Source organism: Oryctolagus cuniculus, chromosome 9 (assembly GCF_051225735.1).
Source record: "Oryctolagus cuniculus isolate XC-2025 breed Fujian yellow rabbit chromosome 9, ASM5122573v1, whole genome shotgun sequence".
NCBI lineage: Eukaryota > Metazoa > Chordata > Mammalia > Lagomorpha > Leporidae > Oryctolagus > Oryctolagus cuniculus.
The window spans coordinates 55,432,978-55,445,100 of NC_142875.1; the positions used below are offsets into that span (position 1 = coordinate 55,432,978).

Consider the following 12,123-nt stretch of genomic DNA (forward strand, 5'->3'; position numbering starts at 1 on the left):
TTATCCTTCAAAGTGAAATTATCTCATTATGAAAAGATAGTGATGTCAAGATAAAACAAGATCAATCCTTTGTTATTATATATCACCAAAGCATAAGTTATAAGTTTTTTTGAGGGCAACATGTAAATCTTAGTTTTCTTTGTATCTCAGGATCTCAATATAGCACCTGCCACCTCAATATTGCTGAATGAAAAAAAAAGGCAACAATAAATGAACACATGAATAGTGTTTTTAGTCTATACTGATAAGTTGAACCCACAAAGGTCTTCTCAATTTGGAAAAGCAATGCACTATTTTTGATATATGTTATGCTGTCAGAAGAAACTTAAATTAAAAACAGTTCAAACAGACAGGATACTGTGTTGGTTTGCAATTTAGAAGATGCGACCATGGCAAGTGAGATAACAGAAATATGAAATGAGTGGATTAAATGAGGAAACATACAAACAGCCAAATCCAATTTATAAAAAGAAATGTGTACAAGTGTTAGAACTTACCTAGTCATTTCTCCCACCACATCATAACTTAAAGACCAGGCTTTGTTTTGGTAAGCACATTTTAAAATTTGGTAAATACTTTAAAAATTCAATAGATTCTTGACAAATGTATAGAAAGAGTCAGTATTTTAAATTGCCCTGGTAAACATGTGTTTACTTTAAAATATCACTTACAAATATGTGCTTCCATCTCATATGTAAAATTATGAAAGGGATTAAAAATTGAATATTTTTGAAATTTTTTGGCATCTTATATCAAATTATCTTTCCACCAGTTGTGAATATTAAAAGGCACAAATATCATTAGGCTATAATGCCTGGCAGTTATCTGACTGGCCAACGTATCTAAGCCATCAGAAAGACTGCTAATCTACTTGTATTGAGAAACTAGTGGCATCTTTGTTAAGCAATTTTTTAAAATCTTACTTTACTAGAAAACAGATAATTAGCAAAAATGGTTATGATGCCACATTTGCTTTTCCAAAATAATCATGACCGGTGTCCCTGTGGTATGTAGTGTGTAACACATCACTTTCATATTAATGAATTCAAGGGAAGGCAACGCCACTATTAGTAATAGCTTTTTATTCGGAGTCCTCATTTTCCAGATAGGTCACATTAAACACAGCCATTAAACAATAGCGTTGAGATAAATCCATACAATGTATGCTGCTTTTGTTGTTGTTGTCCTTGTTCACCAATCACTTGGTGCAGCTAGGAACATTATGGAGCGATGGGGCTGGTACATGGGAATAGCTAACCTGCAAAACACTGGGGCCAGGAATGTCAGACTATAAGCAGGTTTCATTCAGTTATATTTCCAATCAACACATCTTGATAGCCAAAACTCCCATTCGAATCAATGCTGTCTGTTGTCAAAAGAATATAATTAGCCAATAACGAGTGGGCATATCCTATGCCAGACCTCAGTCTATTTATTGACTTCAACAACTTCTCCGTTAGACAGCATACAGCTTTTAACCTGGTTCTAATAAAGCATACTGCTCTATTACTACTTGACTTGCTTTTAGGATGCCATTTTTAAATTGAGTTATGTCTAGATCCTTTAGAGGGAAATTATGTTTTACAAGATCTCAGCTAATTTTGGAAAAGAAAACAAGTCAATTTTCCAACTAGAAATTCGTTTAATTTATGGAGAAGTGGGCCAATTTTTGTACATTGCCTGCAATAAGGATAAGGATGTCAGGTTAAGTAACAACATGAAAGCATTAATTGAAATCGCATGATATGTCTCTTTAATGTTTACTTTGGTATAGATATAACTAACACTGATTCTCACTACTTTTAACTTTGATTAAAAAGCTTTTTCATCACCAATGTTTAATGAAAAGATTTTGTTAATGATTCTTTTTTCATTTTTAGTTCATCAGCAAGCAATTCTTAGAACTTCAGATTTCTTACTAAAATTACCAGAAACTGATTATTTTCTGTGCTTGTCTTCAGTTATATAAGGACCTAAAAGACAAAGTAGTATCAAATTATTCCCTTTGAATGTATTGGGATTTTTTTTCCCAGAGGGGTTAGTATTTTTTAGAAGATGTGAATTGAGTTTTTTTCACATTCTAAATTATGCTGAAACCCCTTCAAATCTCACCATTTGATCATGAGTCACCCATTAGAGGAAGGTGCTCCCTAAAGGTGTGATTTTGGCATCTCATAGGCTTCCTTGGAAGCCAAGCACCAGAGGTCTGTGATAAAGGCAGTTGCCAGCCAAATGAATAAAAAGCGAGATTCCAACTCAACTATAAAGGCTTAGAGTCCTGACTGCTGAATTATCACCAACTTGTAAATAAATAATCACTACTAAATACAGATAATGTGTTAAACAGCTAACACTAGTAAATCACTGGTGACAGAGAGCCTAAAGATAAATCCCTCACACCTTGGCACAACCAATTCTTGAACTCTTAGGTTGTTTCAATGTCTTCAGACACATACAGTAGATTGAACAACTAGTCACTCGGAGTTAAGAATGCTTTAACAATAAACTCTACTCTCTTTCTTGATTTCGTGTACATACCTCTTTAGATTTTACTGAGTGGTTATCTGTCTAGTAAGAGAGAGGCAACACTTGGTACAACTAAATGGAAATCAGTTTTCCATCAGATTTCAGCTATCAAGCTAAATCAACCTGTAGTCTCCTGGCAAAAATAACATCATGTAACAGAGACAACACATTTCAGATACATAAATTGTCCAAAATATAGAGAGTCAATTAGGTTTCACATGTACAAGATCCCTTCTTTTCTAATTTAAACATTTACGAATAGTAAAAACCAAGAGTAGAGCTTTGGAAAGGCTGTAACTAGGAACCAAATACAGTTCTCAAGAGAATAAGGCTGATGGGAGTTGTCCACTCTTCCCTCTCAAAGCAATTTTGCAAACGAGGTACAGTCTAAAATCTTGACAGCATTTGACGGAAATATTTTCAGTAGAATTTTTTGAGGTTTAAAATTACAAAACTTAATTTGATTCAGTGTTTGTTTTTGCTTTTGTTTTTGTTTTTAATATAAGGTTTTTATGACATTTATGCTGTTTCTACACTGGCTTGGTGGCCAGAAAAGAAGGCACAGAATTCTCCACCAGTTTGCAAATAATGCATTTTCCTGCTCCAGTGCACAAACAGCCTTTATTTAACTCAGCACCACATTTTCTAAGGTATGGGCTCGAAACTGTTTGCCATGAAGCTGTAAAATGCCAAAACTTTTAAATGCTGAAGGAAAATGTCAATCAAGGCATTTTCCCATCTGCTACTACTTCTGCAAGTGCTAATTTTATTTTTCCCAATTCCTGAAATTTGAGGTTTCTTAGCCTCATATGGAAGTAGGTTTGAAATGTGCTAAATGTCACAAGACAAGGTGTAAGCAAATGAAGGAAATAGAAGGTGTATTGTTCTCAAAGGACACCAATAAAAAGAGCCAGAGGAGCGCTGTGATAAAGGAAAAAACATTTTGTTAAGACCCAGACCTCTTGAAAAACACCACACAATGCAAATAACTAGTGCTGGTACCATACATGCATTAAAGCATTTTCATGTTTTTGAAAGAATGAGAGCACACATTTGAACCACTTAAGATACTTTTGAGAACCAAGCAATGGTATGATATCTACATAGGCAGAAACTGTATGTTATTGAAAAAAACAAGAAGCATGAAGAAGTTTCAGGTATTGGTACAAATGTAATTCATGTGATTTAGCATGACTTTAATAAAAGCTTCTACAAGGACTTGCACATAACCATGACTGATGGATGTATTTTTTTTTTAACCTTTCAGTTAGCTCCATCAGCTCACTCAAACACATTTTGAACAGATTATGTACTGTAGTACTTGGTAGACTATACATTAAACAAGAGACTTTGCTCTGAGGCACTGCTTCCCACACTCCATGGGGAAAAGGAAGCAGGAAAAAACAAAACTCATAGAGTTCGACAGCTACCGAGGCAACACTTGCCATTTACAATATAAGCCCAAATATTTTTGCAACACAACTATATATTAATTTAATAAAATACACAATATAGCTCTTATACACTCAACAATTTGGCTCATATGCACGGAATCTGCAATAAATCAATAAAAATATGTCATTTGATGTAAACACATTGAATCTTCTTACATTTGCACATTTAAATGGTTATGTGATTTGTGTATGTCTAAGACATTTTTACTTTCCTGAGCTATTTTAGTGTCCACAAATGAATAAAATGCATTAATCATATTAAACCACTCAATGGTAACTATTTTTCAGAATTTTCTGTGTCAAATTTAAGACATCTCATCATTATTTATACCTTTGTTGGACACTAAAATGCTATATAGGCATCTTAAATCTTTAAATTGTCTTCTCTTTCAATGAAGTGAATTAGTCTACATGTGTGCAGGACAAAATGGACTATATCTTTTTACATTTAACTTTTATACGGCATGAGGCGTCTTACAAATGACCAATTTTTTTGTTCGTTTTTGTTTTTGACTAATGATATGGAATGTTCTTTGTGTTTATATGTGTGGCAGGTAACTTTATACAGAAATGTTTACCACAAATATGTGTTAATGTTTGGTGTAGCTTGGACTACGGCAAGGTCTTTTCAGGACTTTCAGTAGAAGCCTGTGATGACTACTAGAAATCCACCACCACAGATCACAAATTCGGACCCTGCTTTGTATGGGGTTTATAGGTAAACAGTTAAGTCAGCATAAATCACGGAGGACAGTCTTAAGAGTGATCAGAAATACTTCGATTCTCACACTGCATACCTTCCTAACAGATTGTCAAAAGGTGACTCGCCTCCTCATTCTTCTTGTTCTCTCCTTGTTCTTTCTCTCTCTTTTTTTTTTCCTCTTCTCTCTTTAAGCATCATTAATTCTGTCCTATTATAAGTTTGGTCAAAACAAAACCATTGTTATCTCTGAAAAAGAAACAGCAGTGAAAAGAACATACTTGTGGGCACTTCAGATGTTCACTAAAAGCCTTAGAGCAGCATTGGTCTTTCTTCAATCCCTGTAAAATGGGCTGTCACCAGGAGGGATCATTTTTAAACAGAAGAGACAAGAAAATGCCAATGCCTTTTTTTTTTTTTTTTTTTTTTTCACTTTCTCACAGCCACAGGGTCATTTCCCCGGCAGTCTTGCAAAAGCTTATCAATTTCTCTCACAACTTCCTCTGCATCCACCGACTCTCTGCCCAGATCCCTGTTGGGATGGTCCAACTGCTCGAGAACAGCGCCCATCTCGCTGGAATCCCGGCTGGCTCGGGAATGCACATCCGCGAAGACCCTTGCCATCTGATCAGAAGCCATGAAGGGAGGGTCTCTTGGTTGCTTACTGGGAGACAGATACTGACTGTCAGTGGGCAAGTACTGGCTGCTTGCTTCGGCCAGGGCTCCTGGTTTTGCTTCGCAGCCATCCAGGGAGCCTTTCGTTGAGGTGCAAGGCTCAATGCATGCCTTGGTGGGGCTGCTTGATGCTGAGGGGACCTCTTGGAGGAGAGGGCTCAGGGCACGTTTGGCTTTTAAATAAGGTTTAACATTGGCAATGAGAATAGTGTGCTCTCGCTTGTCTTTTCCAAATGTACAAAAAGTCTTTTTCCCAGTGGGATTCACAGTTTCGTAAGTCTCAGTCTCAACATTAGCTTCAACTGTGGGTACAAAGAGATTTGTGCGGTAATCTGCATTTTCAGCCTGGTTGGCCGCAGGGAACTGTGGCATCCAACACCTGTCAGAATGACCAAGCACTCGGCATTCGTCTGTGCAATTAACACACTCTTCCGGTTCTGCAAAACAAAAGAGAAAAGAGCAAATCCAATCATTAGAGTTTCCTTTAAATTTCTACAGAGGCTGTGATCAGCTCTCAGTGGGCTTGTTTGACCTCTGCTCTCTTAATTAAAAAGGAAAAGAAAACAATAATTAAAACATTTCAGGATGGTTGCATAAACCTGCTGGTTGAGACAATAGTTTTATTTAAGTCTATTCTCTAGATATTAACGAATTCCCATAGCCTGGGAAGAAGCAAAAAGCGGCCACTGGAGAATCATTCTCAGTAGAATAGAGCATCACTGTAGTCTGCGCTCCTGGGGATATCAGTCAGTCTTTGTTCTCTATAACTCATCCTAGAAACAGGGCACTTCAAAAGGATTATCAGGATTATTTTTTCCAGATCAAATAACAAGGCAAAAACTGGAATGCAAACTTCCATAACAAGCCCTAAACTGTTCTATTGCTATTTTGTTTCTAATTGTTATTTTGGAGACAATCATGAAATAAAGGGTTTCCTTTAAAAGCCAGGTTTTCCTACTGAGAATGGCAAATGGAATTTTTCATCAAAATATATTATGAATAAGCTTGTCAAAAAGTGCACACTATGATTTTATTAGCTGTGCATATGGGTCATGTAATCAGTTTTCTTCACTTTAGCTTTTGTTTTTGGTGTGAGCAGGTGAAAATGGACTTACTCAAATGGTATAGTTGAGAATTAAAGACAAATCACAATTTCCTGTTTTAAATAATAATGCTTTCAGTATCAACTTTTACTTTTCTCCTTTACCAACAGACATTTAGAGAATCTAGGTAAAGACTTCTTCAGTGGTCCTTATCGCAAAGATGCTTACAAGGAAATGCAAAAAAAAAAAAAAAAATGCCTTCATCCCAACAACAGCTTCATATTTCATTGACCCCAACATTTTAAAACATGACTTCAGATGAAATCTTCCCAGTTGCCTCTTTCCTCTGCGTGGCTGTTCCGTTACATTTAGTGATCACTTTAAAATCTGGGACTTTCTCTTTCAGGAGAGGATATTTACAAATTACCACTGTCTGATAGGAATAGAATTCCCTATCTATTTAGGATCCCTTGGGATTGCCTTTAGTTGATACTAGATGATCCTTACAACTTCATAGTATCCTGTGCAAGGAAAAAAAAGTCCACATAAAATTTACTTACAGCAGAAGGTAGCGAATTTAGGAGCACGGATAACTTTACGCAATTACTTCTCAGTCACAAATGAAATGTTAATTTAAAACACATAAATATAATTCCTTATCAAAAAACTCACAACTGTTTTATCTCAAAAGGTTTTAGAATTGAATATTTTCTTAGGAATTTTTTTGGGAAGGAATCAAAGCAGTGTCTTAACATCAAAAAATGCTATAGTGTTTCACACTATGTGTCATTCACACTTGTAAAGTGTTAAAAATATATTTAGTTTAAATGATAACTTATCTCTACATTAATTTTGTCACTTTTAAAAGAAATATATTCCTATGAGTAAATAAAAATCATTATTGAGTGTGTTATACAATACTGGCGTGAATGTTGAAAAACAGTCTGAATCTGAACAGACACAAATAATATATATATGATTTGAAACATTATTATATGACACCAACAGCAGCAGAAGTGGAGAGGCATATAACATTTTCTAAGAAGTCTTTTAAATATATTCATATTACAGCTGAGATCAAAGAAGCAAAAAGATGTCAGAAAACTTCAATATCAGATACCTGTTTTTTTTAATCTACATTCCATGGGAATTATAAATATCACCTCGATCTATATTTGTCAGTAAGCACTGGAAGCAATGATATCATTTCATCCGACCAATTTAATCATTCAAAAAGACAGTAGAAAACTTTAAAATCCGTTTCACTGGATAATAAATTTAATATCTTTTACAGCCATGATTTTTTTCTTAAATTCATTTAGAACCAATATGCTGTCTTTGAAATATGCTAACACCCTTTTATATTCTAATATTGACTGGCCTTCCATTTCAGTTACTTGGATAGCCAGTGGTGAATGAATTCAATATGAATTTAAGAAGCAAGAGAGACAGAATAATGCAGATGTATGAAAGTAAGAATCGACCTTGAATTTGAAACCACCAACATAAAATGATTGTTTGCACTTCATTGCTGAAAATCTGCAGCTTTTTACTTGACTCCTTTATGTCACATCCCAGGAAGCAAATTTTGAGTATTGATTATGATACATTATAAGCTGTTCACCTTGTGATTAGACTGTAATTTTGACAGCAGCAGTTCACAGACAGTGAAGAAAATCGAATGGACCCTTTTGTACAAACAGCAGAAACTATGAGCACAAAGTGAACTGGAACTGCGAAGGGTCAAGTGAGAATTTATGGAGAGTAGAATCATTTGTAAAGAAACATAAATAGATGCATAGGTAGGTGCAGGTAATGTAATGAGTGACTAGGCAAACAGAAAAAGTCAGACAAAATGAATATGGTAGAAAGAAGACAAGAGCAGTGAAGAGGGAGAAGAGGATAGAGGGAGAAAGACACTGAGGGATTGAGGGGGACAAGGGAGAGAAGGAAGAAGGGAGGGAAGTGGAAGGGATAGAGAACAGGAAGAGTTTATGGGAGATGAAGTAAGCGGAAAAGGGAATGGGGCAAGCAGGCTGCCACAGAAGCTAGAATTTAAGACTAGATGAGTTGCCCTGGGAGTATCTCTGCTACCCATACCTTCTATTATAGTTTTTAGAATCCTTTTAATAAGGTAATTGAGCATAATAAATAATAGTGTAAAGTATTTTCTCAAACACCCACAGTTTTTAAAGTAGATAATCAGTGTTCAGGGAGAATGAATCCAAGAATGGATATTTGATTGTAACCTATAGACATGAAAAAAGTGGGGCCAGCACTGTGGCATAGCAGGTAAAGCCGCTGCCTATGGTGCCTGCGACCCCCCCATATGGGCACCGGTTGGAGCCCCAGCTGCTCTACTTCTGATCCAGCTCCCTACTAAATCGCCTGGGAAAGCAGCAGAAGATGGCCCAAATGTTTGGGCCCTTGCACCCATGTGGGAGACCCAGAAGAAGCTCCTGGCTTCTGGTTTTGGACTGGACCAGCTCCAGCCATCGAGGGCATTTGAGAAGTGAACTAGTAGATGGAAGATCTTTTCCCTCCCTCCCTCTCCTTCTTTCCCCCTCCCTCTCCCTCTGTCTCTCCCTCTCCCTCTCGCTCTGTCCCTCCCCCTACCCTTTACTCTGCCTTCCAAATAAGTAAATAAATCTTTAAGAAAAATGAAAAAAGAAACAAATGGTCTTGATAGTGACTATTTGCATACATTAGATAATTGTGTCATAAAACAAGTTCAGAGAACCTGGATAAAAGAAATTAAAACAAAATAATTGATTCAGTATTCACTATTTTTTTTCCTTTATGGTTTTATTTTCATCCTTTCCTCAATAGAACAATATCATCCTTTCACAAAATTCACTCCTTACCAAGAAAGAAGGCACAATTCAAATGGTATGCAAGTGAGAGAAACTGAGAAACACATATGTTTATATTGCAAACAAAAAACAATCTGAAGCCCCATAGATGTAACTCTGGGCAGTTCTGCCTATGGGGAAAGATTTAGAGTGTCTAATCTTTTAAATGTATAATTACCTGAAGTATCATGTGGCAATCAAGTAACTTTAAACACTTGTTTAGTATTAATGATCATTTTCCTCGCTCCTATAGCTACATTGATTATTATAAATGCTCCCAAAGGGAAATATTTAAATTCAGTAACCATAGTTAGTTTAATTTTGCATCTTAATATATACAATATTTTTACTAAAGGTATAAGGTAATTCAAATGACTATCGTACTTGCAGATCAGCAGCAACATAAGTCATACACCCACACACACACATACACACACACAGACACATACACGTACAGGGTTTTTTGTATGTGTGACATAAAATTAAGCTTTTCCCAAGATATTGCCTCTCCAAAATCTTAAATTCACAGTCTATGAATTCCATAACATTGACTGTTAGTGCTTGCCATAAGAGAAATACAGGTGAATTAAAGGGAAAATGCTATATGCAATATAAGGAATTCCATATAGTAAAAGACAATATTTTATTAATTCAAAAAAATTGTATTTTTATGCTCTCTACATTGAATATACAGATTGAGTTCTGGATTCCTGGCTTCAACAATCTTGGTTGCTGTGGGCATGTAGGGAGGCAACTAGCAAATGCAAGATCTCTGGGCCAGTGCTGAGGCTCAATAGGCTAATCCTCCACCTGCGGCGCTGGCACTCCGGGTTCTAGTTCCAGTCGGGGCTCCGGATTCTGTCCCGGTTGCTCCTCTTCCAGGCCAGCTCTCTGCTATGGCCTGGGAGTGCAGTGGAGGATGGCCCAAGTGCTTGGGCCCTGCACCCACATGGGAGACCAGGAGAAGCACCTGGCTCCTGGCTTCGGATCAGTGCTGTACGCTGGCCACAGCAGCCATTGGAGGTTGAACCAATGGAAAAAAGGAAGACTTTTCTCTCTCTCTCACTGTCCACTCTGCCTGTCAAAAAAATAAAATAAAAAAAAAAGGAAGATCTCTGTCTCTCACTCTGCCTTTCAAATAAGATGAAAAATAAGTAAATAAAAAAACACATATACATATATGTGCAAATATATTGTACAATTTTACACCTAAAAGTATCAATAGATAACATTTTAATCTTTTCCTACAATTATGGATGTGAAATCTGTGATTAGATCAACAACTTTACATCTGATTTTAGAATTTTATGTAATTAAAATTGATTTGGACATAAAGACACTTGTAATATGCAAATCCACAATTGCTGATGTATCTGAAATTTCTATCTCCTCTCCCTGTTTAACTTAGAATAAGAAATTTAACAACAACCTTTTTGATATCAGAAAACATATCATTTGTGCCAAAATATACTGTCAAAAGAATTATATCACCATGGAACTATTCTAAAGTTATATCTAGGTAACTAAAAATGTCCTTAGATAAAACACAAAATTATCTACACTTAAATTATTGGATTTTAACAAAGTTGACCATAATTAAATTTGTACAATATGATTTTAATTTAATAATTTCCCTGAAAAATTAAGTGTACACAGGTATCTCAATGATCAGTGAGAGGTGTTAAAAAAATACCATGTGAAAGATTAAAACTCAAAGCCAAAACACTACTTAAATCAGCAAGAATTAACAAAAATTAGACTTCTATTGAGTATATGTATCTTGGAAAATTACAGGGAAACCCCTTGTGTGTTTTGATTCTGTGGTGTCAATGGAAAAGGGCATACTTTAAAGAGCCAGCCAAACAATTTTTATAGCATCTACCTCTTTATTCTATTTTATCTTGCTCCCGGGCAGGAATTTATCACAAATGAGAGGTTTAAACTTACTTTCTCTGGCTTCCAAACATTATAAACACCACCCAAAGAGAAATTTATGGCAACTAATTTGTAACCACTTAGGCAAATGTTTGAGAGCACAAAAAGATTTCCTTCCTGTAGTTTCAAACTAAACCTGTTCCTTCAGGGCTCACACATTTGTACACCTGAAAACATGCATATAGTTTCTGGCTTACTTTTTAACAGTGAATAAGCACATGTCTTTTTTTTTTTTTTTTTTTCTTGACAGGCAGAGTGGACAGTGAGAGAGAGAGACAGAGAGAAAGGTCTTCCTTTGCCGTTGGTTCACCCCCCAATGGCCACAGCGGCCGGCGCGCTGCCGCCGATGCACCGCGCCTATCCGAAGGCAGGAGCCAGGTGCTTCTCCTGGTCTCCCGTGGGGTGTAGGGCCCAAGCACTTGGGCCATCCTCCACTGCACTCCTGGGCCATAGCAGAGAGCTGGCCTGGAAGAGGGGCAACCGGGACAGAATCCGGCGCCCCGACCGGGACTAGAACCCGGTGTACCGGCGCCGCAAAGCAGAGGATTAGCCTAGTGAGCCTCGGCGCTGGCTGAAGCACATGTCTTTATCATGAAAGTTCCAAAACCTATGGCATCAGTGAAGAAGTTCTAAAGTTCTGTGGCAACAAAAGAAGGATAGAAGAGTTTTCTATGCTTTGTGACTGTCAACAAAATGTTTTTTATTTCTCTTTTGTAAACAGCTTTAAGCAGGAATAGTGCTCTTCTGTTACTGTGGCGCTTGATACTATTTCAAGAGCATCTTAAAATTACTGTTGTTTCCAAGCAGACAACTCTGTAGAAGGAGGCCTATTTTTTAATTTGTTTCCATTTTTTAAATTTCTAATTTACCTTCTTTCACCACCATAAGCATTCATAACACTTAATTAGCTATCTAAAAATGTAGAGAGCAGGCACCCA

General features: G+C 36.6%; 1 protein-coding gene across 7 annotated transcripts in view; it reads right to left on the bottom strand.

Moving 5' to 3' along the window:
- Positions 1-1,065: 1,065 nt before the first annotated feature.
- Positions 1,066-12,123, bottom strand: part of PCDH17 (protocadherin 17) — a 96,700-nt gene continuing 85,642 nt past the window's right edge. For all 7 annotated transcript variants that reach the window (XR_016212864.1, XM_051850016.3, XM_051850015.3 and 4 more), the window contains one exon: positions 1,066-5,792. Coding sequence is in view for 6 of the 7 variants with exons in the window: in XM_051850016.3 (XP_051705976.1) it covers positions 5,110-5,792 (683 nt within the window). In the remaining variant the exon portion in view is untranslated. The remainder of the gene's footprint in view (positions 5,793-12,123) is intronic.